The sequence below is a fragment of the Hyperoodon ampullatus genome, assembly GCF_949752795.1.
Source record: "Hyperoodon ampullatus genome assembly, chromosome: 19".
Taxonomy (NCBI): Eukaryota; Metazoa; Chordata; class Mammalia; order Artiodactyla; family Ziphiidae; genus Hyperoodon; species Hyperoodon ampullatus.
Window position 1 is genome coordinate 2,001,503 of NC_136932.1, and position 27,472 is coordinate 2,028,974.

General features: G+C 50.3%; 3 protein-coding genes across 3 annotated transcripts; 2 read left to right on the forward strand and 1 right to left on the reverse strand.

Moving 5' to 3' along the window:
• Nucleotides 1-1,499: 1,499 nt before the first annotated feature.
• LRRC59 (leucine rich repeat containing 59) lies at nucleotides 1,500-11,597 on the forward strand (the record flags this gene model as incomplete). Its single annotated transcript, XM_079726114.1, has 7 exons — nucleotides 1,500-1,604; nucleotides 3,616-3,675; nucleotides 4,001-4,159; nucleotides 4,391-4,495; nucleotides 7,577-7,649; nucleotides 9,755-9,928; nucleotides 11,350-11,597. The coding sequence occupies 7 exons, from the start codon at nucleotides 1,500-1,502 to the stop codon at nucleotides 11,595-11,597; spliced, it is 924 nt and encodes a 307-aa protein (XP_079582240.1).
• A 946-nt stretch (nucleotides 11,598-12,543) lies between these two features.
• Nucleotides 12,544-18,404, reverse strand: EME1 (essential meiotic structure-specific endonuclease 1; the record flags this gene model as incomplete). Its single annotated transcript, XM_079726210.1, has 8 exons — nucleotides 12,544-13,817; nucleotides 14,064-14,253; nucleotides 15,043-15,158; nucleotides 15,397-15,523; nucleotides 15,727-15,848; nucleotides 15,940-16,029; nucleotides 17,407-17,534; nucleotides 17,618-18,404. 8 exons carry the CDS (start codon nucleotides 18,402-18,404, stop codon nucleotides 13,641-13,643), a joined length of 1,737 nt encoding a protein of 578 aa, XP_079582336.1. The 3' UTR covers nucleotides 12,544-13,640.
• A 1,180-nt stretch (nucleotides 18,405-19,584) lies between these two features.
• On the forward strand, nucleotides 19,585-24,875 carry MRPL27 (mitochondrial ribosomal protein L27). Its single transcript, XM_079725911.1, has 4 exons — nucleotides 19,585-19,642; nucleotides 22,058-22,189; nucleotides 22,604-22,671; nucleotides 24,439-24,875. Exons 1-4 carry the CDS (start codon nucleotides 19,603-19,605, stop codon nucleotides 24,643-24,645), a joined length of 447 nt encoding a protein of 148 aa, XP_079582037.1. The 5' UTR covers nucleotides 19,585-19,602; the 3' UTR covers nucleotides 24,646-24,875.
• Nucleotides 24,876-27,472: the final 2,597 nt, after the last annotated feature.

A 27,472-nucleotide genomic window follows, 5' to 3' on the forward strand; every position in this document is an offset into this window, starting at 1 on the left:
AAAGGATGCTTAGGGGCTTTAGAGATTGCCAAGTGCTAATGTGTTGTTACCCAATTGCTCTTATCTATTTCCCGGAAGCCTAGAGCACAGTGCCTTGCTGGGGATGGGGAGGGGTGCACACAGTGATTTGTTAAACGAGTAGGCCATGGCACTGACTTCTTTTGGTCTTCATCATTCCCCTCTGAGAGAAGTTTTAATATCCCCATTTCAAAGAGAAGCAAACTGAAGCTTGGAGTGGGTAAAGTGCCTCATTCATTCATTCAACAGACCCCTGAATGAGCAACTACCCTGCATCGGATTCTGGGGATACAAAAACAAAATCCCTGCCATCACAACCCAGAATGGAGGAAAGAGACATAAAGGTAAGTATAACACAAGGTGGATTACAGGTGATAGCTAGTATTTATTGGGTACTTACTAAGTGCCAGACACGCTGTAAGCTCTCCATGTGTTTACTCCTTCCATCCCCCCCAAACTCTATCAGCCAGGTACCATTGTTATGCGTGTTTCTCATGTATCCATAGATGAAGCATGGTGATTGCTTAAGGATTCAAAAACCTCAGGGAAGTTTTCCTGAAGGACTAGGAATTAGCTAGGCAGAGAAGGTGGGTGGAGAAGGCAGGGCCATTTCAGGAGAGGGAAAGGTTTGGAGGCCACCTATTGGAAGCCTCCACAGCATCCCAGGCAGGGGCTGGTCAGGAGGCTGCAGGAGCACGCACGGCTCAGTGTAGAAAAGAGAGTGGTCCATATTCTACAGATAGCTATTTGAAGGGTTTTAAGCAGAGGAGAGACTTGGCTAGATTTTTAGAAAGATCATCTGGGCAGCTGGGTAGAGGTGGATGGAAGGGAGAGAGACTCAGAATAGTAATCCAGGCTCAAGTTGATGGTCGCCTGGACCAGGGCTTGGGGCAGTGAGGAGGAGATGAGAGAGAGAGGCAAAGTTTTCCGGATCATGATGGTTTGGGGATCGTTAGAGGACAGCGAGCAATTCTGAAGGACACCCAGTTTCTGCTGCTAATCCAGGGGGATGGGGGAGATCTGCTGAGGTCAGTTTTGGATGGAGCCCAGGTCTTCTGGCCCCCAGTCTTTTCGCCTCCTGGCGCTGCCAGCGACGACTGCCCGCGGGCGTGCCCTCCCAGCACCAGGGAACACAGCTGCTCGGCCGGCGACTGAACTCAGAGCCGGAACCTCACGCTCCCGGCGGTGGCGGGCGACAGAGGGCGCTCCCGCACACGCTCAGGCCGCTCTGGCCCAGCCCGTCTCTGTGGTCGCGGAAGGTGACGTGGACACGGAAGTGGTCGTCGTCGTGGCTGCACCGGTGGGAACGGGGCGCAGGGCTCAGAGGGCGGCGGGCGGGCGGACGGAAGGCGGCGATCTCACACCTGCGGCGGCCGGGGACGCAGGCTTTGCAGGTTGGGTGCGAGTCCGCTGAGCCGACGAGCGGCTTCTCAGCCCTTCTATTGCCCGTCGGAGCCGGGACTAGTTCAGCCGGCGTCACCATGACCAAGGCCGGTAGCAAGGGCGGGAACCTCCGCGACAAGCTGGACGGCCACGAGCTGGATCTGAGCCTCAGCGACCTGAATGAGGTGCCGGTCAAGGAGTTGGTCAGTACAGTCCCGCGAGGCCCAGGCGCCCACCCGCGACTGGCGCTGGCCCCTGCATTGGTCGCCTTCTTTCGCATGCCTCTGTCTCCATGGCTTAAAATGAGGTGGGGGGAGTGGGACTAACTCCCCGGGGGAGGCCGCGTCCGGCCCCAGTTTTCTTCCTGGGATGTACACGTGTCACTTTGGCACAGTTCCAGAAGATGGGAAGGAGCTGCTTGTCTGGCTCTGGGCTTTTTACGGGTCAGGAGTGAATCTCCCCCCCCCCCACCCCATTTCAGGGGCTTTCACAACGCTCAGCTCCTTGCCCGACCCAAAGTAGGAGCCCTCGGAGCGCGATTGCTGGATGTATTCAGAGAATGAATGAACAGATGAATGAATGACTTGATCCAAGTAGGCCTCCGGTTAGACCTGGGTGTGGCCCAGACCTGGCTTTTCTTGGAAGTCAGAAATCCCAGCTGGCTGCCCCAGCCCTGAGGCGTACTTCCTTGAAGAATGTGAAATCTCACTGCTTGGTTGGCAAAGTCTCTTCCCAACTCTGAAACTGGTGGGAATCCGCACCATCGTGGCCCACCCCTCCACCCGCCTACACCCGTACCCCCAACCGGGGAAACAAGCCCCAGGGACATTACAAGACTAGTTTGTTGCCAAAGTGGAGTTAGATGGTACGCCCCTGCTTTGCCCACCTGGTTCCCCACCCGCATCCCCCACAGTAGCCTCCCTTTGGATGACCTGCACTTTCCTCACTGCCTTTAACGAATTATATTGAGTTTGGCACTTGGCCCAGTCTTCCCTCTGCCTTGGCTGTGTAGTATGGAGGTTAGAATGGGATTCCCAGTTCATATATCAGCTTCATTGCTTAATAGCTGAGTGCCCTTGGCAAGCTTAGTTATCCTTTAAGCCTAGATTTCCTCATGTATAAAATGGTGATAGTTATTCCCATCGCATAGGGTTGTTGGGAGGATTAAATAAGACTGTAATGTAAAATACTTGGCAGGTAGCAAATGTTGATGCATGTAACTGTTACCACGGTGTGCTTCCCACTATGATATCTCAAACTTCTTTAGGTGGTCAAACTTCGTGCTTGGGACTTTGACATTTGGAAAGTCCACGTTGGCCCAGTGTCCTTAACTGAATATTTGCCTTCTTCCCCGCCCCATGTTTCAGCCTGGCCCTAGAACTGCAGGCATCCGGTTGGTGCAGCATTGCCCCTGGGAGAACGGAAGGGTCAGTTTTGCTGAGCCTCTCCATCCCAGACCCCATGGGAAAACAGAGCTGGGTTGTGAGGGCCTTGATTTCACTCTGCATTCACTCATTTACGCATTCGTTCAGTTACGAATCAGCCAACGGGTATATTGAGTGCCTGGAAGACCCTGAACTGGAGAATATGGAAATCACAAAGCTATATTAGACACAGTCCCTGCCCTGAAACCTAATAAGGGGCAGTGCTAGAGAGAATATTAAAAGTGCTATGGAGAATTTCTAAGAATCTGTTTTTTTTTCCTTGGATGTTCCACAGCCAGATCCCTACTCTGCATTCTTCTCTAGGTCATGGTTGACTGGCTCATTTTTCCTTGCGTGTCTCCAGGAACATTATAATTAAGTGCTATTTTTTTTAAAGGCCTTTTCTTTTTTTTTTTTTCCTTTGTTGAAAAAAAATTTTTAACATCTTTATTGGAGAATAATTGCTTTACGATGGTGTGTTAGTTTCTGCTGTATAACAAAGTGAATCAGCTATACATATACATATATCCCCATATCTCCTCCCTCTTGCATCTCCCTGCCATCCTCCCTATCCCACGCCTCTGGGTGGTCACAAAGCACCGAGCTGATCTCCCTGTGCTATGCAGCTGCTTCCCACTAGCTATCTGTTTTACATTTGGTAGTGTATATATGTCCATGTTAAAGGCCTTTTCTAATCATGGGAACTTTCTGTGGAAAATGCTTCATTAGCAGATGTCACTGAATTGTTCCATGTGTTGATCTGACATTTTGCTCTCATTCCCTTTCCTAGGCTGCCCTCCCAAAGGCCACCATACTGGATCTGTCCTGCAATAAACTGACTGCTCTACCGGTAAGACTGGCGAGCAACCATGATTCCTTCTAGAGCCCTGATGCTTCTCCTTCCTGTCTGGGGGGGTTGTGTCATAAGGCATAATTTCAGGATAGGCCTGCAGGCAGGCTACCACTAGAAAAGGGCTAAGCGCTTTTGCACACACGTCTCACGGCTCACCACCAGGAGCTATGCCTGCTATCTCCATTTTCATTCGAGCTGGAACAGCTAGTAGTAAAAGGTAGAGTCAGGATTTGCGCATAGGTGCCTCTGACTTGGGGCCTCCTGGACTGTTACCTCACAGTGTGTGAGCCCAAGGCCAAGGTGTTCTCTCTTTGGGCCCTAGTCGGATTTCTGTGGCCTCACACACCTGGTGAAGCTGGACCTGAGTAAGAACAAACTGCGGCAGCTGCCAGCAGACTTCGGCCGCCTGGTCAACCTCCAGCACCTGGACCTCCTCAACAACAGGCTGGTCACCCTGCCTGTCAGCTTTGCTCAGCTCAAGGTAACAATTCATGACCTAATGTTTCATGGCCAGGTGTGGCAGAGGGCTCAGGGACTGAGGGAGTGTGGCTGTGAGAGAGGCCAGCAGGAACACCACCTTGTTGTCACAGCCTCAGACAGCTTTCCCTGCGGCCGGAACAGAGAAGGGCTTTCTTCCTGCTCGTTTCGTTCCACTTTGAGGGGCTCTTTATGTGAACTCGGGCTTACCAGACTCTCTGCCCCATCTGTTTAGAGTCTGAAGTGGCTGGACCTGAAGGATAACCCCCTGGATCCTGTCCTGGCCAAGGTGGCAGGGGATTGCTTGGATGAGAAGCAGTGTAAGCAGTGTGCCAACAAGGTAAGCACGAGGCTCCCCAGTGGCTCCTTCACACATTCCCCTGGGACTTGCCTCTGTCGCCTCTTGTTTTCCCCTCCCAAGGCACCCATAGCTGTGTCTTTTTTTAAAGAAGATGTTGAGGGTAGGAGCTTATTAATTAATTAATTAATTATTGCTGTGTTGGGTCTTCGTTTCTGTGCGAGGGCTTTCTCTAGTTGTGGCAAGCGGGGGCCACTCTTCATCGCGGTGCGCGGGCCTCTCACTATCGCAGCCTCTCTTTTTGCGGAGCACAGGCTCCAGACGCGAAGGCTCACTAGTTGTGGCTCACGGGCCTAGGTGCTCCGCGGCATGTGGGATCCTCCCAGATCAGGGCTCGAACCCGTGTCCCCAGCATTAGCAGGCAGATTCTCAACCACTGCGCCACCAGGGAAGCCCCAAATAGCTGTGTCTTTTAAAGCATGAAGGTCTCTGAAAATGTCTACTCTGAACCTGTCAGGCAAAGGCACCTTTGTTTCTCTCTTTACAAGCAGTAGAACAATACTGTCTTCTGCTCTACTGAAGTACTTCTGTTCCTAGAAATCAGGACCTTGCATGATCCAACACTGCACTGTTGACAGTTGTTTATATGGAACAAGAGGGTTAGGCACTGTAGCGTTTCTGAGTCGCAGTTATTGAATTTTGTAATAAAGGTGTTGTTAGTATTTGTAAGTTTATACCTGTAAACAGACACATCCTGGGCACACCTGGCATTTGATTTCAGTTGAGTCACCTGACATAGGAGGAAGGAACTAACTGGCAGCCTGGAAGGCAAATATTGCCAATAACCTTGAAGGTGCTTTACATTGTTTCTTAAGAACAGCACTGTACCCATCTCTCAAAAACTCCAGCTATAGTCATTTTTTCCCTCCAGCTTTAGAACAGATTGCTGCTGCTTCAGCTGAGGACCAGATGACTTACTTGGCTATGTTTAGGGGGCGTTGAGAACACAAGAGAGTTAACTTTAAACGCTAGATTAATGTAAGCAAAATGTGTGTATGATGGGTCTCTGTGAATCTCGGGAGTAATGGCCTTTCTTTTCTTATCATTAGCTCAGGGCTTCTTAGATAGTCTCATCATCTGTGTCACCCATTGTTACAAGAAACCAAGCACAGCATCAGTGCATCCAAGAAGCCAAGGCAACAGTTTGCCCTCAGCTGGGAACAGTACAAGTGATCAGTGAATCCTGTTCTGAACACTTGGTGCTTTAAGAATGTTTTCTGTTCTGCAGACTCACAATAGCTACCGTTGACTGCTCTTCCTCTGTTGTGCATGCTTTGCATGTTTCATCTCATAACCCTCATAAACCTGGGAAGTAGGTATTACTTCTGTATCTCTGACCCGAGAAACCCTCAGTGTGCAACACCTTTCATTTATCCATTTATTCATTCAACTAATACTACATTAAACCAAAGTTGCTGATATTCCAGTTTTTGACCTACAAAAATAACTTCTGTTGAGTGGAAAGGTCTTTAGTATTCACAGGTATTTTCCAGACAAAGCTCCGGGGAGCACGGTGAGTTGGGGATGTGGTGAGAAGCCATGCTCCGGCACCGCTGCCCAGAGCTGTCTCCTGCGCACACCTTTAGGCACGTACAGGAGTGGCGTGGGGCAGTCAGAAGGAGGTCACTTGTCTCCAGGAGTTTAGTTTAGGTCTCGTCAGTTCTGACCTTGTGGGTGCATAGTGACTAATTAGCTTGGCACATAGTAAAGCACCTTTTAAAAATAATTTGTTAGTTCAACAGTAATCATCAGGTGCTTACTACCTGCTGTGGACTGGGATAGGTAAACAAAAGCAGCCCTCCCGAGGCTCTAGAAGAGCCTCTCCCATTTCTGACTGGGCTGTGTTGTCAGATAACTAACTCCTGATGTATTGTAGCCAAGCTAAAAGGGGCGGCTCTTAAACGTCCAGGTTCTTTATTTAGCCAGTTTTTACCCCCTAAAGCCAGCTGAGTGGTTGGTGCTTATATAAAACTCAGAGTTCAGGGTGAGACAGGGACTTTGAACTTGGGCCCTCTCTCCACAACATGCTTGACCTTCCTCCAGATCCTGCAGCCCCTTGTTGAGCAGCCAGTTTTTAGTAAGCTTGACTCCTTTGGAGAGGTGCCAGCTGGTGCAGGTCCTGGGTTACTCAGGACAGGGTTCCTTGTGGCTTTAAGCCAGGCTCTTGGAGGGAGTGGCTCTTGCAGACCTGCTCCCGTGTCCCTCTTATGATAGATGTGGGCATGTCTGAAGTTTCCATGAAGTAAAATAATTACATTTGAATACGTGTCTGTCCTGCAGGTTGTCTAGTGCAGTAGCGAAACAAAATTAAGACAGTTTGCTGTCTTCATTTAGAATACTTGAGGTTTTCTTCTCTTATTAATGCAGTCAAGCACCAGTGTTCACTGAGCACATAAAACGCCTTTCTCTTACAGCTCTCCTGCCTCTGTGCACTGTACGTAAGCGGGACAAGCTCTGGCCTAGGAACTCAGGAGACCTACCTGTGCTACTTTCTAGCCATGTGACATCAGAGCCTGGGTTTTCTTCCTTATTTTTACAATGGGCATCCGGTCAGTTGCTCATCACACCTGTACTGAGTGCTACAACTAGCTAAACGCTGTGCTCACCTGCAGAGCTAAGGACAGTAGTCCCTAACCCTTAGGGAGCTTACAGTCTAGGACTGAGATGGATAAGAAAACTCCCCACGGGTGGGAGGACGGGAGCCTGCGGCAGCCCACAGAGGTCAGGAGAGTGTCTTAGAGGAAGTGCTGTCCCTGTTTAACACAGAAGTTGCTGGGAGAATTACATGAAGCGATTGTAAATGGCAGGACTTTTTAGATTGTGGTTGGCATTGTGTTTCACAGACTTCTCTCCTGACAGCTTTAGTGAACTGGGCTTATGTGGCTCTTCTCGGGCTAAGGTTGGTGCCGTGAGGACACAGGATAAGGTTAACTTCATTAGCTCTGCACAGCTCCTAGGGCCTCTGGTGATCAGGGCTGCTGAAAAGAGCAGTCTCTGTTTTGAGACTCCCCGCAGTGAAGACAACTGTGTTGAGTGGTTCAGCACCCTCCTCTCCCTTTGCAGGTGTTACAGCACATGAAGGCTGTGCAGGTGGATCAGGAGCGCGAGAGGCAGCGGCGGCTGGAAATAGACCGAGGTAGGTGGCCACCCGCCTCACGCTTGAGCAGCTAGGATCCAGGATAGGAGCTGTGCGGAGCAGTGGGGAACAGCGTGGTGGTAGATGGCAGCATCTCTCCAGTCCTGGCTTCTCCACTGAGCTCCACAGTCACAGTCAACTGCTTATCTCTCTGTCTGCTTGGAGGGTTAATAAGTATCTCAGATTAAACCTGCCTAACCAGATCCCCCTCAGCACCTGCCGGTGTCCCCCCGTAATGGGAAATCACCATCCCTATAGTTATTCAAGCCTGAAATTGGGAGGATGTCCGTGATTGCTTTCTTCTGTTACTCCCATGTCTAGTCTATCAGCAGTGGCAACTCCAGTGCCACCACCGCAGTCAAGCCTCCAGCCATTGGACTGCCACAGTACCTCCTAGCACCACGTCCTGGCTCCATACTTGTGCCCTTTCAACACAGCAGCCAGGGAGATCTTTTCAAAACACAAATCATTTCTGCCGCTATTTGCTTAAAACCCTCTCATGGCTTCCAACTGAAATTAGAATGAAATTCAAACTCAGTAACATGGCCGACAAGGCCCGCCATGGCCAACAAGGCCCGCCATGGCCAACAAGGCCCGCCATGGCCGACAAGGCCCGCCGTGACCCAGGTCTGCTTGCTTCTCCGGCCTCGTTCCACACACAGGGAGAGAGTGCAGTTACCATCAGCCACACGATCCTCTGCTGTTGCTTGAACACACCAAGAACAGTCTCATCTTAAGGGCTTTGCTGGTTTCCTTTTCCCTCAGATCTTTACCTGGCTGCCTACTGGCTTCGTGTGGTCTTCATCTGAAACCTTAACCGTTTCAGAACCACTCAAACTAGAAGAGCCAACCCACCTGCCACTCTCTGTCACATCCTCAGTTATTTCCTTTATGGCACATATCACTGTCTTTTTCCCTATTTGTTCACGTGTTTATTGTTTGTCTCCTTCTGTAGAAAGCAGATGACTTAGGCACTAGAGCTTGACTTTTCTTCTCTGCTGTATCCGAGCACTTGGAACAAGGCCCGGCACACAGTAGGTGCTCTGTTGACGAGCCGGCTGACTTCTGAGCCCGCTTGCTGGAGGACTCCCGTGGTTAGAGGGACATGTGTAGTACTGATTACAGGCGGCCCCTGAGATTGGAACCCTGAGTTGTGACCATTCCTTGTACACGCATGGCCGCTGTGCTGCCCATGTTTACTGTGACCACTGCTGCTTTCGCCTCTGGATGGCACATGTTCTCTTGAGGCTGGGCAGAGTGTGTTCTTGGCATTCTTGGTGCTCAGCTGGAACTTGGAGCTTGTTTGTATGTAGAAAAACAGTGGAAAGCTACAGTGATAAGAATAGTACTATTCAGCTACATGATAGTTCAAATAGGCTTTTGAGCCCTAAAAGGACATTTAACCACCATTTGTGGCATTCTGGCTTTGGAAAACTGTGCTTCAGTCTTCCAAATAATTTGGGAATGCATTTTTAGAAACCAGTAATTTGTAAGGTGGGTGCTGTATGTAAACATACTTGAGCTGTGGAATAAATCGGAATGTTACACAGACTCCTGAGTTGAAGTCTAGAGTACCCTCTGACAAACTAATAGTCTTGTTTTTTCAGGAAAAATTTCCATCTTCGCTAACCCTGAACCTGAGCGCTCCCTTTTTCTTCCTGCCCTCCCCATGCCACATTCCTTTCTGAAGCTTGGGAAGACGGGACTTCCATAGAATCAACACCTCCCTTGTTTCCTCTCCTCGTAGTTGAGTTGTGCAAGGCTGTCAGTGGCTGTGTCTTCTGAATTAGTGCCTAATTCTAAAGGAGCACCAGACTCATCACCCATGCCTTTCTTATGCCCCCACCCCGTTACATCACCCTAATCTCTGCTGCTTGTGGCCAGGAACCCCTGAATAAGAATCCACTGAACAAACCCTGAGAGCAGCTTATTGTATTTTAGGGAGGGCTTACTTCCCAGAGAGCAGAAAGACAGTTGTTGCTTTTTAATGTATCTTATGTGATCCACAGCATAAGGGAAGGGATCCTGAATCCATATTAATCACTTGAGAAAGCACACTGGAGGTTTGTGGGAGAGAAGCCACTTTTGGGTATACTTTCTCATAGAGGCCGAGAAGAAGTGGGAGGCCAAGCAGCGAGCTAAGGAGGCTCAGGAGCGGGAACTGCGGAAGCGGGAGAAGGCGGAGGAGAAGGAGCGCCGGAGAAAGGAGTATGATGCCCTCAAAGCAGCCAAGCGGGAGCAGGAGAAGAAACCTAAGAAGGAAACAAATCAGGCCCCGAGTAGGTTTTTCTCTCAGTTGCAGGGTTCCAGGAGGGGTGTGGTGGGGAGATGGCTTGGTTTCCAGGCATGGCTGAGTGAGTGAGCGAACAAGCTTGCAGACCTCGTCAGGTACAGTATACTCTGAGGCCTGGGAGTAACTCAGAGGGTCCACTTACGGGGAATGGGGACCCTCCTACTGCCCCGAATGGTTTGTTTCCCGTGTCACATGCTTATGTGCAGGTATTTGGGTCAGATGTAGCTTAGAACATTTCCAGAACAGGGAGTTGCACTTTTTGTAAGGGTTAGATTCTAAAATCACCCAGAAAGGTAAAGACTGCATATGGTCACATTACTCTTAAAAGTCCCTGACGTCATCCAGGAAGCGGACTGAGCTTTTGAGTGTGTGGTGCCGTCTCAGTGGTGCCAGCACTGCCTGTGATTTTCTTTCCCAGTTGGACCCGATCACTCTGTTTGGTGAACACCAGGGGAATCACTTGGCCTGAATTCGGGGAGCCATGTCGTATATAAAACACGTTAGTGTTTTGCCTGAATATGTCCCATTGGATTTGTGTAGCAATGTGACTCCATGTATAAGAGAGGACAGTATATCCTCTGGGCCAAAAGGGACACCTGAGGGAGAGGAACCTGAGCAGCGAAGCTCTGTGGGGAGGGAGGCCTGCCTGCTTGCCCCCGCTAGCCTTGAGCAAGTCACCCAACCTCACCACCTTTCTGTTCCCTTGTGTAAATGAGGATCATACCTCCTTACAGATTAGTGATAGGATTAAGTGAGAAAAACCTATGACAGGATCATGTAGTTCTTGGAATGTGGGTGTTCAGTCAGGTTTTTTAAAAATTTGCCTAAAAATCTCAAAACCATTTTTTTTCTTCAATAATTCTATTCACTGCAGACAATTTCTTTATATATATCAGAAAATGGCAATCACCTGTAATCCCCTGTTCCCAGCAGTAATCACTGTTACCAATATGGTATACTTTCTTCCAGGCTTTCTGTTTATCTTATAATAAAAACATGAACAATATTCATAAATTTTGAACCTGCTTCCCCAAATGGGCAGCACTCCACCCACGCCTGATGCCTCCTGATGGGCCCCTCCCCTTGGTCCTAAGGGGCCCGATCATGAGCATGTTACGGAGAGCTTAGGGCCCTGGGGACTATGTGCCAAGTGAGACATCCAGAATGAGACCCAGTTCTGAATCTACTCCCTGAGATCCAAGGGAGAAAGAGTTCATGTTTCAATCTCTGCATAGCAAAGTTTTTAAGAGCTCAGATGTTCTAGAAAACGTGTTCTCCTCAGGGCCGGGGGAGTTTTCATCAGAGCAGAGGGGTGTAAGTGGATGTGCATGGAGACTAGCATCGACTGCAGAGTGTGCGTCCTTAAACTGACTGGACTTTTTGCCTACTGTGACTTTGTCCCTCCAGAATCCAAGTCTGGCTCTCGGCCCCGGAAGGCACCACCCCGGAAACACACTCGCTCCTGGGCTGTGCTGAGGCTGCTGCTGCTGCTGCTGCTGCTGTGTGTGGCTGGCGGGCTGGTCGCCTGTCGGGTGACGGAGCTGCAGCAGCAGCCCCTCTGCACCAGCGTGAACACCATCTACGACAGCGCGCTCCGGGGCCTGCGCAGCCACGACATCCTCCGGTGGGTCCTGCAGACCGATTCTCAGCAGTGAGCTTGTCCTCCGCGCCTGCTGCCTCCCAGCCTTGGAGCTTGGATTCCTATGGAATTGGGTTCTGTTGGACACAACCTCTTCTTAGTGTCAGACCTGCCTGCCATCGTCACATGGCTGCCGTTTGGTACTTGAGACCTCCTCTTTGTAAGACTTCTTTGTTCCTTAGTCAGGGTTCCCTGGTGGAATAAGGAGAAATAGGAGGTGGGGCCAGTTACCTGCATGCTTAAAAGAATAGGCTTGGGGTGGGGAGAGGAAAAAACATAGCCTTTTCTAGTTGTTATACAAAGCTGTATAAAGGCAAGACTCATTTCTACTCAAGGTCAGCTGTCACTACATTTATACTTTTGTATGTCACAAACCCTTTCTTTCATTCCTCCCTGGGGAGCCAGGGCAGGTCAGGAGGCAGTGTGTTATGGGGGACTAGGGGAACACCGTACTCAGCAAATCTAGTCTAAATTGGGGAGGGAGGGGCATACCTATTTTTTAAGGACCTCAAGACATTCAGATAGTTTAACAGTCATACAAAATCTCAGGCTGTGACAGGACTTCCAGACCATCAAGTCCAATGTAACACTTGTAGACAGGGAAACTGAGGCCTTCCATGACTTGCCTGTGGTCTCCTATAGCTGGTTTGAGGCAGAACTGGATTCCCACCCTGGTGTCCTTTCTTTCCATCATTTTGCCTCCTTTATAATGTACTGAGAGAACAAAACTTACACCAGAATTGTCCCTTGGCTGGAGTATAGAACCTTTCATGGGAAACAGATTCATGACCCACAAATAGAAATCTCATAGCCATGGGGGTCTTCGGCAGCTCTTGTAGAGTCCTGCGGCAGTTTATGTGGCTTCTATAACATGGGGACGGTCCAGGCTCCTTGTGTCAGTTTGAGAGCATTAATTCCCTGATTGCCAATAAACAAGAAGGTGGACCCTGGCAAAGCCACATTGTCTGTGACAGCTCTCTTCCATAGTCGGTGTGACTAAATACCTCATAGGCAACCTGAAAACTAAAGCTTCATAAGAGACTGAGGTTTAGAATTGATTCTAGACATAACTACACGTACAATGAAGGGAAATAAGTAGCATCGTGGAGTTTTAAAAGTGGTACATTAACGACTAGCATGAATAAGCGCAGAACTGTCCATTCTCTTGTCTGCCAGACTCAGCACTTTCTTGCTCTGTGGCCTCCTTTGCCTCCTTTCACAACAGTTGGGTGAAGGAATCAGAAATGGCCGTCACAGTGCTCATTCACAGAAGACTCCCGATTGAAAGTTCCTTGCCTCTCCCCAGGGAGAGCAAGAATCTGTCATGTCCAGAGACAGAGTGGGGTCCATCTTTTCGGCACTATTGGCCCATGGATAAGACTGACACTTGTGACCGTCCTGATAGTGGAAGAAAAGACTTGTTCTTTTCTCCCTCAGGGAGAGCTCTGCTGCATAGGCCCACACCTTACCCAGAATCACTACACATTCCTTTAGTCTTCCTCCAAGCTCCAGAGCCATTGGTACAAATGCTTTATTGAAACTAAACACATAGTACATAAAATGAGATTAAGAGAATACAGAAGTCAGCATAGTGATCAGACCTCCCCCCATCCCTTGGCTGCTTGAGGCAGCTTCAGTGGATGGGAGGAAGGCGGGAGCACATCCAGCCTTGTCAAGCAACCCGCCGAGGGCAGTGCACTTGTGACCTCAAGATTTGATGCCGAGGTTCTTTTGGATTTTTACAATTATTAAATTCGTGTCTGAGTGGTCTGTCTTTGTTCCTTTGTATTTTGAGGGCTGGCTGGGGCAGGGGTCGGGGTGGTTTGTATGTGGCAGTTGACTTGCTGGGAGAGGAAGGCAAATGTGAGCGTCTCAGCCTCTGCCCCACGTTGACAGGTAGGGACACTATCGCAAACAGCGATACCCAGGAAAGCCTGTTGTGGGCAGGACCCAGGCTGTGCTGCAGGAGGTGCTTCTAATCCTTGCGCTGTAGTCATGCTCTGAGGTCGGGGGGCTGGGGTGGAAATCAGCTTTTCATCCCTGTCCCTGAGGGCTGGCATCAGTCTGCACTGTCTAAAGAGAGATCTGGCTGCAAAGCTGTCATCTGAAGGTAGATACGCCTGGAGACCCCTGGTCCAAGACGGCGGGAGGTGGCTGTCACACCTTCCCCACGGCGCACCTGTATGTCTGCAAGCAAATTCTGGCGTTCTTGCTCAGAAAAACACCGCTTATAAGCCTGAAAGTGGTAAATGACCTGTTAATACCATACCACCCACGGTCATTCCTCATCTGTGAATAAGGGACGGGACGCTTGGGTTGGGGGATGAGAACCGTCCTCCCTCCCTGGTCAGTGTTGACTCTGATCTCAGACCCGCACTGTTGACTTACAAGGCATTCCTGGGCCCTCACCAGTGCTGTCCATGGAAACTGGGAGTCCACTAAGGCCACAGTGCACTGGGCAGTGACCCCTGGAACGGCATACCTGGATCAGGAGCTGTGGGGACGGGTAGGCGTCCACAACGGCACTGGCCATCTCCAGGCTGACTCGGTTCAGCTGCTGAATCTGCCTCCTCCAGACCACTGCAAGCCCCCTGCCAGAGCGGTCCACCTTTGCCCCTCCAGCCCAGTCACTCTCCAGGCAGAAGGAGAAACTAGCTTGATGTCGGAGCTTCCTGCAAACAGCACAGTTGAGCTGCGAGTCGTGTGTTACTCTGCTGCACCTGTCCCCTTAACTAGGAACTTAAAAACCCTCCACTGACATCGGAAGAGGTGGGCGTGATGTTCTCCCTGGCCCATTTGAATGCTCCTCCTATCCCCTAGCAGTGCTAGTCACCGATTCCCGTAAAAACGACATCTATTCCTTTTCATGAAAAAAGAAGTTACCAGAAAGGTACGAGACTCTTGCTTGCACTGAGACTGGGGTGTCTTGATCGGGGAGGCAGTGTGCATGGGGGTTAGCACAGAGCACTGGGTATCAGGCAATCTGGAGTCTAGTTCTGGTTCTTCTGATTCGCTAGGAACTCTGACAAGTCGGCCTCTTTAGGCCTCAGTTCCCTCAGGTATGAAATGAGGGACTTGGACTGGATTGTCTCTGAGGAATCACTGATTTTAAGTTCTGTGAACAGCCCTTGAGCTAAGTAGGCTAAAAAATCGTTTTACAAGGGCTTGTTTCATTGTGACCTGACCTGCAATGAATTCTGGTAAGTCGGCCCACGGATAACCCAGTACCAACCTGCAGAACACAAACTTACACATAAGCTACAGGAGAACATTTTAAAGGGACTGAGCTTGGGGGCTCTTTCCAAGAATTCCCAGGGTTAGGTCAACTCCTTCTGCCTCAAACTTGAGTGACAACAGACTAGCAGCAGAGTTTAGGGGAAAGGGACATCATCTTTGGGCACCAGAATCACTGTCAAAGACAAGGCCAAGCAACCGAGCCAGGACTTGACAGGGGCACTCACTTGAAGGGCGCCTCAGCCACAGCCTTCGTGAACGCGCACGCCAAGTCGGCCAGTTCTTGCCAGCTATGCACAATTCGGGCCTGGGCTTCTGTGTGCAGCTGCAGATCTACCAATGCCTAGAAATCCCAAAGCAGATGGACTGGAAGGGTATGCAGTGGCTAGTTTGAAACTGTTCTCCTCTCACTGTTCACTGAAGCTGCACCCCAGCCCCTTGGCTCCCCGTTTGGCCTCTTCTCTCCTACTTAGTGCCAAGGTAGAAAGTAGTGTCCGGCAGGCATTTTGCTCTTTATCAATGGTGAATCGGGTTAGATGAGAGCAGGCACCCACGATGACTCAGGCAACAGAAGTTCTTACCTCTTCCATGTCTACCCTGGTCACCACAGCCGCTGTGTTGGCCTCCGGTTGTCTCTGCTTCTCCTTCTCCTTGGCCTGTTCTCTATCTGCCACTCCCCGTTTCCTTCTCCTTGGAGCATTCGGAGCACTGCAGCGGGGGAGGAAATCAAAGAGCCGCAGCTCCAGGCCGAGCTCGGGCAGAAGAGGTGTGAGAAGACTGGACCAGAGAGTCCCACAGGGCTAGGAGGGATGCTGTTTTGCAGAGGGACCCAGATCTGGGATGAATAAATCCACCCCTGTTGGCCTAAGAGCTGCCCCTTTTAATGCTAAGTCTCGAGGACAAATCCAAACCTGAAGCATTTCCCCGGATCCACAATCACCAGTGACAGAGCTTTCCCAGCTGTCCTTGCTGTGATGTCAGTTACAAAGCTCCGAAGCGTTTCCTTCCCTTCCTCGGTGCTGCCCAGACTCCCCTGCGTGAAGGAGCAGAAACGCACGCATGCCTGCTGCCTGCAGTCAGCCCTCCGTCCCAGCCTCAGTGCCTGCCCCTCCGGCTGTGCCCACCTGCTTGAAGTTGTAGATCATGGACACAAACGCCTCTGCCGGGAGCAGCACCAGAACCATCGGCTCCTCCACCCAGCCCTCCTGTCCGTCCTGTCAAAGGGCGCGGAACCCAGCAGAGGGAGGCAGGTCAGCAGGTGCTTAGCACCTGCGAAGAGAGACCCAGGCCTTCTGGGTGAGTGACTTCATCGCCATCAGCCTAGTCCACTTTGCATTATCCTTTTTCTTCTGGAATGAAGTCATGGTGGCAAGAAATAGTGACCCATAATCCTGTCCTTCCCAGTCCTCAACTGTTCAACCTCAGTGTACTGCACCTCTGAGGCAGTGATTCAGAAAGGAGCATCAGGGACTTCCCTGATGGTCCAGTGGTTAAGAATCCGCCTTCCAATGCAGGGGACACGGGCTCGATCCCTGGTCAGGGAACTAAGATCCCACGTGCCTCAGGGCAACTAAGCCCACACACCGCAGCTAGAGAGAAGCCCACATGCCGCAACTAAGACCTGATGCAGCCAAAAAATATAAATAAATATTTTAAAAAAAAGGAGCATTAGTGAGTTGAAACGGACTGAGAAGTAACTGCCAATATTTCTATGCATTCTGAATAGGGGAACGGAGTGAAGGAAACTCTTCCAAAGGACTTGGAACAAATAAGTAACTTGGGCTTTGAGGGTAGATGCTAAGCTGAGTGGCCCTTACACATAGGTTTTGTGTGACAAAGATAAGAATCACCAAGGAAACTTCAGTCTGTGAGAGCACCTCTTCTTCGCCATACTAGGGCATAATCAAACAAAGCCAAGGCCGCGTCACGGTCCACAATCCTACAGCAGAATGGTATTACAGAGTAGCCGTGAGCAGGACTTGTGCAGAGTTTTCTGATTAGGTCCCTATAAGCAAAAGCCAAGACCCATAATATTGCAAAGCACAGGTGGGAGGAGCTCTGGGTTCTGGCCCCTCCCACCCCCCAGCCACTACTCAGCTGTGATCCTTAACAAGGCTTTCAACTTCTCAGGGCCTCAGTTTCCCCACCTGTGATGTGGGGACAGAAACGGGCGATTCCCCCCACCACCGGCCCCGAGGGGCATTTGGCAATATTTGGAGACATTTTCAATTGTCACAACTGGGACAGGTACTATTGGCAGCTACCAGGTAGATGCTAAACATCCTACAAGGAACAGGACAGCCCAGCACAACAGGGAATTAACCAATCCAAAATGGCAGCAGTACCCGAGGTGGAGAAACCAAGTTAAAGCTGTTGTTATCCTGAGGTACTGCACTGTCCCTTGTAGTTTCCTTGCACCCTGCCCACACCTGGGATAACAGCCCCTTTACTAAATCCTCCTCAAATTATACTCCGCTGAGTGTGCTATCTGCTTTCCTGCTGGAGCCCTGACTGACAATATATCCTTTAGACTAAAAGCATATTTATCCTGTAACTCTATGGAGGAGAAACAGCAGCCAGAAAACCCCTACCTCAGTGGACCCAGCCCTTCTCCTCCACGTGATGCTGCAAGGCACGGCCGGCGCCTCAATCACACAGCAGCACCCCATGGACTGTAGTGCTCCGAGGAGCTGGCCCCCACCTTCCATCTGTAAGAGCACTGCAACAGATGGGAAAGGGGCTGTCAGTGGGGCCCAGAAAGCAGTTCACCCAGCATGAGGTAAAGAAAGATGCCTGCAGGACCTGGATCCAGCAGCACAACGATATGCTTTAAGCATTCCTCTGGCCTCTGAGCTTTCAGCCTGTTAACCAGGGCTGCCTTCTTCTTCCTTTCCTGTTGCCTCTGGGTGCTTTCCTTTTGGCTTGCTTGTCCCCGCTGCTGGCATCCCTGTGAGCCTCTCTTCTGGACCTTCTGATTATGCTTGTTTCTCTTCTGAGGTGGGGGCACCTCAGCATTCGTTTTAGTTACTGTCACGCTGTTGCTCTGGACAGAGCAGGGAGTTTGGTAGGCTGGCAGCTGATGGCATGGACTGTCTACCATAGGGTCCTTGTTATTCGATGCACACCTCTCTGAGGTGTCACAGAGAGGAACAGCACGGATCTTTGTAAAGGGCTGGTTTTGCCAGTCGCGTGACGCTCCTTCATTATTCTGATGATCTAAAACCCTTTTAACTGGGGAGCTGGAGTCCTCAGGGCTCAGCTGCTTGTGGGTCAAAAACTTACAAGTAAGTCTCTCAGCCAGGGGAGCAAATTCTTCCTCATCCTCACTTCCACTGCTTAGCGCCCTGACTGGCTCTGTTTGTGTGACAGTTTCAGCTGTCTCTGGAACAGGCGGTGGATCTCTCAGTTTTGGTGATGGAGGACAGGAGGCCTCAGAATCTGAGGTGTCAACCACTACAATCTTCTCCTCCTTCTGAGGCTGCCTCCTCTTTGTTGAAGACGGTTCCTTCTTCCGAAAGGCAAATGTTGGCAACTCCTCAGACTCACTCTCACTGGAATCCAGTGAGAGTGATGACTTCTCTACAGCCATCAATATGTGCTATCAGATTAATTCCCTAAAAAGAAAAGAGAGATGAGACACAGACTGTAGCACTGAATTCAGTCCACTTGATGTGTTCTATGGCCAAGCTTTAAGGACATAAATGATACACAGAGAAAGAGGATATGGTCCCAACACGGTCAATCTGGAACTCAGAACAGCTATGTCTGTAGTCTAATAGGAAACCTTCTCAAATCCTTTCTAGGTCAAGGTGAGGTATAAACAAAGTGGAGGTTACTATTAAAAAATGTTAATGAGGTACGAACAAGACTCAACACCACCTCTTTGCTGATCTCTGCATGTAAAATGGAGATACCAAGAGTCACTCTTTTTTAGCTGAGTATGTGAACTTTTGCGACTGGCTTCTTAGCATAATATTTTCAAGGTTCATTTATGTTGTAGCATGTGTCAGTACTTCATTGCTTTTTACGATTGAATAATACCTCACTGTATAGATATGCCACATTTTGTTTGTCCATTCATCATTTGGTGGACATTCTGTTTAATTCCATTTTTGGCCATTTTGAATGAATAATGCTGCCATGAACATTCTCGTCCTAGTTTTTGTGGGGATGTTTTCAACTCTCTTGTAGACAGACCTAGGATTGCCAATTGCTGGGTCGTGCACAAGAGTCATTCTTTGGACAAATATTCACTAACACTGTAGGTGTGACCCGAGATAAGCCAGGTAACCTCTCTGGGCCTCGCTTTCTTTTTTAGTAAAATAGGGATAATAACATTACCTACTTTACAAGATCGTAAAAAGTTTTTTTTTTTTTAAAGCATGCATCTACAGAGCTTAGTACAGTATCTGGCACGCAGGAAGCGCTCAGTAAAGTAAGCTGAACGACTAGGGAGAGACCTCATCCCTGTCCCCGCACGGACCTCGGTAGATTCTGGCAAAATGCGGGGGTCGGACAAGCGGGTCCCTGCTGGGCGGGCTCCAAGCCTCTCCCGCCGACACCTGGGCGGGCGGCTCGCCCACGCACCACGGCAGAAGCGCCGGACGCCCCAGCCACCAAGCCTCTGCGGAGCTGAGCTCAGGTAGTAGGCCCTAACCCGTCCGCCCGGCCGGCAGCGCTCACCAGCAACTTCTCGCGTCACTCTTTCATCCGCCACGCAGGACCCGGAAGTAGATCTCCGGTAGCGGAAGCAGATTTCTCAGACCGGAAGCGAATGTAAGGCCAACATGGCGTTAGCGGTGCTGTCGCAGAGGACGCGGACAGCTGGTAAACGGCCGTCGTGGCAGTCGCCGGGCGAGGGGTGGAGGCGGAGTGGAGACCTTGCAGGGATCTGGGGGCTTGGAGGTCGTTCCCCACGGATGACCCTGGGGGCTGGAGGGGACTGGGGGGAGTGTGCGGGGCCCACGAGGTTTGAGGGGCGGTAGTCACTGGTCATGTGACAGCTGGGGCGCGGAGCACGTGACCTTTCCCTGCCAGGCGTGCAAATACAGCTTGCCTAGGGGTGGGTGACGGTTCTCCGCTTCCCCTGTCTAGGTTTGTTTGGATCCCATTATCTACAAAAATGGGTTACTGCTTTTGGCACATAGGCGCTCAAAAAGTTAATCTGTTCATTCAGCAGATTGAGGTCTTTGTGCCAGACACTGTGGTAGGTATTGAGGATCTCAGCAGAGAAGATGAAGACATAGTCTCTACCGCCAGGACGGTTACTTCTAATAGATAAGCCAGTACATAAGCACGTAAATAAAATAGTTGTGAATTGTTGCAACTACTGTGACAGAAAGGGAAAAATGTGTCTGTGTCTTTTTTTTTAGGTTGGGTGGTCAGGGAAGCCCTCTGAGGCGGTAACATGTAAGTTAAGACCTAAAGGATGACAGGAGGCCTGGCTTTGTAAGAGAGTGAGGGGCAAGAGAGTGACTTGACCCAGTTTTCCATTTTGAGAAGCAAACTATTGCTCTTATGTGAATTTAAAGGGAGTAGGAGTGGAAATGAGGAAACCAGACGGGAAGCAGTAGTAGTAGCCCTGAGGAGAGAGGATTTAGTCAGGGTGTTAGTGTCAGTGAACTTGGGGGGAAATGGGTGGATTTGAAATCCGTTTTGGAAATAGGATCCACAGAGCTTGCTGGTGAACTGGATATGTGAGATCAGCAAAGGGAAGGAATCTGCAGTGACTCTATGATTTCTGCCCGAGCAACTGTGTAAGTGGTAGCATCGTGTACTCTGAGGAGGGTGGGGAATAGGGTGAAGGGCAAAGATTCGTGAGTGAGGTAAGTTACGTAAAGCAAAGTCCAGTTCCTGAGATTGAGTGAATAAATGAATAGGTGTTTCAAGGTAGGTAGATCCTGGTGCTGGCCATTTAACATGTTGTCTCTGTAAGTCCTCATCTCTGGTCCTTTGCCCCAGCTCGTCTCTGTTCTCATTAAATCTTCAGAAACCTAGGTTTTAGGAACTCTGAACTTATAGACTCCAGGACCCACAAGCCTTCTCTAAAGACTCTGGCATGACCCTGATTAACCATAGCTGTATCTGGAGACCTGAGTGCCAGGACTGCCATTCCTGGGCTCGTCATATAGCACAGGGCTTCCATCCTGCTCATTATGAATTTTAGTTCACTTTCCTTTTTAAAATAAGCTGCTGTGCATAGCCAGGTCTGTGAAAAGCCAGGTGACTGGAACTGAGTATGGGAGGCAGAGCCTGGTAGGAGATCCCATGGAGGGCTGTTGGGAGCCAGCGGAGAAGTGAGGTGATCTGACATGCATTCACTGATCTCTCCGCCTGCTGTGTTGAAAAGCGATGTAAAGCACCAAGGGCGGGAGCGGACCAGTGACGAGGCTGTTGCAGTGACCTAGGGCACGGATGCTGGTGGCTGGACCAGGTGGTAACAGGGGTACGGTGAGAGATGATGGGATTCTAGACGTAGTTGGAAGGTATTGCCTTCCAAAGGTATAACCATTGAGCACTTTGGAATGAGTATGGAGAGGTCAGATTAACAAGGGCAGGGTGTCAGTCTTCTTGGTTGGACCTGCGCTTGATGGACTTGCCGAACAAAGAAAGGGTCCAGCCTTCTGAAATGGACAGGAGCCTGTGGGAGTCACCCTCACAGAGGCTGCCCTTTTTGTTTACTGGTATCTGATGTGCAGTGGATGGGTGATGGCTAAGAAAGTGGTGGGTGAGGTCAAAGCAGGAGCCTCTCTCTGGGTGTCCTCTTGCTGGGCTCTGTGGTCTGGCCCCTCCACAGTGCATTGAGCCTTGAGGGCATAATGGTGAGTGAGGCTGAAACAGGCAGCTGTGTGGTGTCCTCTTGCTGGCTTCTGTTTCTGTGGTTTTGTTTCTCTTCAGTAGGACTGGATGTGTCAGGACCAAGGGCACATGGTGTTTATTTGTTTTTTCCATTAATATTGTACTCCCTCCCCTCAACCCTGGGCCACCCACAGGCAGCTCATGTAGTGCTTACACCACGGACAATACAAGAATGACTTATCCCCTGTCGCGGGGGAAGGCCAAGGACCTCAGACACGCCCCGAAAACCCACAAAGTCAAGTGGCATTTCTGCTCACACATCGTCCTCACCTCCCCTGACACTGCCCCCTGCCACCTCTCAGCTTAGCAAATGACCCATTGAGGCAGAGAAGGAGTCTGATGGGGAGCCGCTGTGTTTGAACAACGTTTCTGTTCTCTCCGCAGTTACAGCCCTGCTGAGCCCCGCTCAGGCCACCGCTCTTGCTGTCAGATGTGCGTCCAAAAAGACAGGCGGCAGCTCTAAGAACCTCGGTGGGAAGTCACCAGGCAAACGCTTTGGCCTCAAGAAAATGGAGGGTAAGGGTGTGACCTGGCTTCCACTTTCCACTTAGCACCCTACCCTGCTGTCCTGGCGTTCCTTTGAAGAGCGGGCAAACCACACAAGTGCCCTGTCCTGTACTCTCTATTTTGCTCACCAGAACATTTAGTTCCAAATTAAAGAAACAGCTAAGACCTGAGGCGGGGTGGAGGGGCTGAGGAAGAGCAGATAGGTGGGAACCTTGGCCATGTGACTGCAGAGGAGGCTGCCGGATGGGAGACAGGGGGCTCCTTGTGTCAGACGGGGAGTGGGTCTTATCCAGGGGCAGGCTTAGAGGTTGGTATGTAGCATTTGGGCCAGGAAAGCGAGGGATGCCGTGGTTTCTTAGCAGTTCACTGTGTTGCCTCATCGTGGGGGCCCGAAGGTAGCACACATATGGACTTCTCTTCTAGGTCACTATGTTCATGCTGGCAACATCCTTGCGACTCAGCGCCACTTCCGCTGGCACCCAGGTGCCCATGTGAGTTGCTCTGTTTCCCCTCCACCCCGCCCCGTTTTTTCTTCACCTCTCCATGCTTCTGAGCATAGTAATTATAACAGTTGCAATTATTGGGTGCTTACCAAATGCCAACTGTCATGCTGATTCCTGGGCCTGCATTATCTCATTTCATCCTTACCCCCATCCCTAGGGTAGGTAGGTGTCATCTCTGTTTTACTGGTAGGATGCCAGAAACTTAGAAGCTGGGGCGGGGGGGTGGGTAGTGACAGAGCTGGGATTTGAACCAGGTCTGCTTGACTTCCAAATCACTTTTTCGCTTCGGTAACAGCATTAGCTTGGTTCTCTGTGGTCTCCTTTCTAACCCCCAGTTCTTGGAAGAGGATATTTCTAGTGATTTAAGATATTTTTTTAATCTTGGGAAACTAATTTCAATTTATTCATTTTTTTCTTATTTTTAAGAATTCCTCCTTTAATTAAAGTTATTATTGGATGGCTGAAAGATAACTTGAATTTAATAAAATAGAATTCAGTTTGTGGGCCAGAAATTAGGTCCATACCAGGCAGGGATTTCAGTTTCAGCAAGTTGGTATTACTTGCTGAGGCAGGAAAGTTCTTTAACACAGATCTGTACTATAGTCTTTACATTATTTAAAATATTAGTTTAGTTTCCTCTGTAATCAATTTCCTCCTGCCTTCTTACCTCTTTTTTGGCAATTTTAGTAGGCACAGAAAGACTGATAGTAACCTATAATTATTTCAAAAATGCTAATTTGTATGTGAATTGATTGTATGTATAGTAGCTTTATTTTTTTTTTAGAACTTGAGACATTCAGTATGTGGCTGTGTTAATTTTTCAGACTTAATAAAATAATAACAATAATAAAAGCTAATATGTTGTGACCTGGGCAGTATTCTAAGCTCTTTCTGATTATTAACTCATTTTATCCTCAAGATGACCCTATGAAATAGTTAATATTTATCTCCATTTTGCAGATGAAAAAAGTGAGATACAGTGAAATAAATTAACTTGCCCAGATCACACAATAGTAAGTAGTAGTGCTGGGATTTGAACCAGTCTGTTCTTTTAATCAGAGAGATATTGAATAATGCTGGGTAAAAATGGCCACACATGCAATCTCAAGTTCTAAAAGAAAAAAGCTATATGTATAGTTAAAAAAAGAAAAGAAAATAAATATATAATACACAGTTTATTTAATCTCTTTGCTCATATTTCTCACCTGAACATCAGGGTTAGTTATAGTACCTACTTCACAAGGTGAGAATCAAGTGAGTTAATGTATATAATAGGGCTTGGAACAGTGCTTACACACTGTAAGTGTGACATAAGTATTAGCTGATATCATTTTGTTTAATTAGCGTATGCATTATCCATATAGCTTTGAGCCTAAACTTTATAGATCACCATATAGATGAAAATGTATATCAAACTAGTGTTGTGTTAAGCCTCAGTGAAGCAAACTCCCAGGAGCAGTGATTAGAGACATTTTCCTGGGCCTGGTTTGGGCATCTATCCAGCGTGGCTTCTGGCCAGCTGCACAGATATGGGTCCAGGTATCAGCCCTGAGTAACCACCAGGATTGGCTGTTGGAGTTTTCTTTTCCCACCTTTGTGATGGAGTAATTACCAAGCAGTGGGAAAGGGAACCTGAGATGGAGCTTTCTGAATCCTCCCCTTTGGCCCCAGGGCCTGAATCCTTGTGAAGAGTCTATCCTAGAGCCCTGGGATGGGCCCCCTGACTGTCCAGCTGACCAGGTCTGTGTGTTGCAGGTGGGGCTGGGGAAGAAGAAGTACCTGTATGCTCTGGAGGAGGGGATAGTCCGCTACACTAAGGAGGTCTACGTGCCCAGTCCCAGCCACTCGGAGGCTGTGGATCTGGTCACCAGGCTGCCCGAGGGGGCTGTGCTCTACAAGACTTTTGTCCACGTGGTTCCTGCCAAGCCTGAGGGCACCTTCAAACTGGTAGCTATGCTTTGACCTCCTGGTCGAGGCCTTTGGACAGAGACTGGAGCCCAGGTGACGGGAGAGGGTGGTACCAGACGTCATCAAGGGTCGGAGTGACGACAAGGCCTCCCAAGGAAGAAGTCTGCCTGGTGGTGACTGCAGGAGACTGTGCAGTGACTGGCTGGGAAGCCCTTTGGGAGACCTGACCTGGGGCCAAAAATAAAGTTAGCTGGAGTCGTGAGTCTCTGCTATTTGGGGACAAACCTGGATGGAGTGGCTTACTGATCTGTTATCCATGTTCTCAAGTGCACACAGTGGGGAGCCTCAAAGCAGGAAAGAGGCCTGTCAGAGTGAGGACGTGAGAAGAGGGGACTTCATTTTGAGGAGGGGATCCCTTTAGCACCATCCCCCGAAGGGTAAGGAGGAGGAGTGCTTGTGCTTGAGGGTGTTCCTGCGCCTTCCCCTCCTGGATCCCACAGAAGTCGCTGGGGAAGAGTGGGTGGGGGCGACCAAGGGGCCAACAGAGGAAGCCAGCGTGGTCATGTTCCTCTCCTGGAGCCACATTCAGAGGGAGCTGGGGCGGCAGCCCCAGAAGTGGCCACATGGCAGACCCCTTCCTGCCTCTGTGGGTCCAGAGCAGAGAGGCCCCATCTGGCCTGGAATACCAGGGTCCTTCCAGTGATGAGGCAGAATGGGTGACAGATGGGCTTCTTCCTGTTACCCAGAGAGACGCCTCGCTCTCATTCTTTCCTGATGCTTAGTTTATCTCAAACCGTAAACTGCAGCAAAGAATCTGGCTTTAGGAGTACTCAGTCTGGGCCTAGAGTGGGCTGGGGGCAGGCCTTCATTGTCAACCCAAGACCTTTAGAAGCTTGGCTTCGAGTGCAAGGGCGAGGAAGGAAGTCTCAGCAGGGGTGGACAGACGTCCTGGCTGTTGGAGGTAGGCGCTGCTGGCTGCAGCCCCAGAGAGGGCTTGCAGAGTTAGTGCCTTCCTCCCAAGCACTCTTCTTTGCCCTGAAGGCAGGAGCTCCAGGGGTTGAGGGCAGAGAAGTCTAATTCTGGAGGTCTGCCTTGAATTTGTCACCTTGATTCTCAGGGCATGACCCCAGATTCCCCACCTCCTGCAAAGGTGGCTCAGGGTTTGTTGAGGTTCACTTTGGCTTCCTTCCCGTAGGGTCTTGTACCAAGGCCCAGCTTGGGGAGATTGTTGGAAGCGTCTCCATAGGCTCAGTGCTGTCCTTGCCAGTCCCCGCCAGTCCCCTGGAGAAGTGGGAAGGGGCAAGATGGAAGAACGTGTTCCCCTCCTATAGTGTGTCCCTGAGCAGGCAGGTGGCTGCTTCCTGGGGTGGGTGAGCAGAGCCATGGTTGGGTGGTAGTGCAGGCAGTGACCTTAGGGCCTCCTCAGAGCTGGATGGCAGCTGGGGGAGGTAGAGCAAAGACATTACCCACCCCATCCATACACACACACACCGCCCCCCACCACACACACATGCTCTTTCTTTGGACTTTGCTTTCTGTGTCTCCTCTCCCCCAGTGATGGTCCTTCCTGGAGACCAGTTGAATCTTAGAGCTGTTGGTTCCATGGAAGCTCTTCTGCCTAAATCGCTTCCCTGGACTGGGGTCTGCCGTCCGTTCCTCTACCCGAAGAGGTGAAGTGAGGCCTCTAGCCAGATCCTGGGGCTCGCCATCCGTGGTCCTCTCCTTGTCCCAGAGGCTCTGATTAGGCATTTACATACAGTAAAAAAAGTAATAAGGAAAAAAACTCAGTTCTCCCACTCAAGGCTGGGAGGGCTGAACATTCACCTACCTCTCTGCAGGCCCAGAGCCAGAAGCGCTGTGCAATCAGCTGGTGCATCTGCTGCCGCCGGTCCTTCTTTTGAACACTTCCATAGCTGGGCAGGCAAGCTGGCTCCCATAGGGCTAGCTGGTAGCTGCTGCATAGCTCCACACAATACCTCACCCCCCTGGGGATAGCCCTGTGACTAAGGGAGCCAGGCAGGCTTACGCAGCTGTTCTCCAGCTTCCGTCTGGACCCTTTCCATCAGGATGAGCCTAAGATCAGGGTACCACACACGCTTCTCTCCAAGGAGTATCTCTCGGCTTCCTCGCCTTCTTCCCCTAGCCACACTAGGCCCTGGCACACACCTCTCCCCGCCACGGTCCTCCCCCACCTGCATCCCCTGGGACCCTCAGCACCTTTCCACTGCCTGGACCTCGGTGGGGCATCCCATGGTGCTGAAGCAGGGAGAGGGGCAGTCCTGGGGATCATGAAGGATGACTCAGAGTGAAGCTCAGGGTTTAGGGTCAGTGAGCAGTAGGGCAGAACCCAAACCCTTTCTTGTCCCCATGTCCTCTCCCCATCTTGTTGTCTCCCTCCACCAGTCCAAGGCACAAAGCCCAGACCCTTAGCATTTCTGAAATGCACTCGGGTATAAAGAAATGGCACCCCTTTCTGGCCACTAGCTCATTCTTCCACAGTCTGGCAGCCACAGCTCTGATGACCCTCGTGGGAGAGTCAGAGAACACCTTCTGTCCCCACCTCTCCATCCTCTGTCTGGTGCTCAGAGTTGGGGTGGGAGCCTGGGGAGGCTGCAGGTCTGGAGATTTCTTTTGCTTTTTGTACCCAGCATCCCATGTGGTGCCCCGTCCCTGGGAAGAGGACTGACAGTACGGTAGTCTCCACCCACAGAAGTTGGCTCTGGACTTTCCCCTGGGAGCTAGGAGCCTGTGGGCCTTGTTTGGAGAGCTGGGAAGACCATTGTCTTCACCAGCAGCTCCCCGTACTGGGTCCTGTTTCACAATGGCCAGAGAGGAGGCTGGCCAGGATGTTGCTAACCCTTTCCACACTACTTCCTTGGTC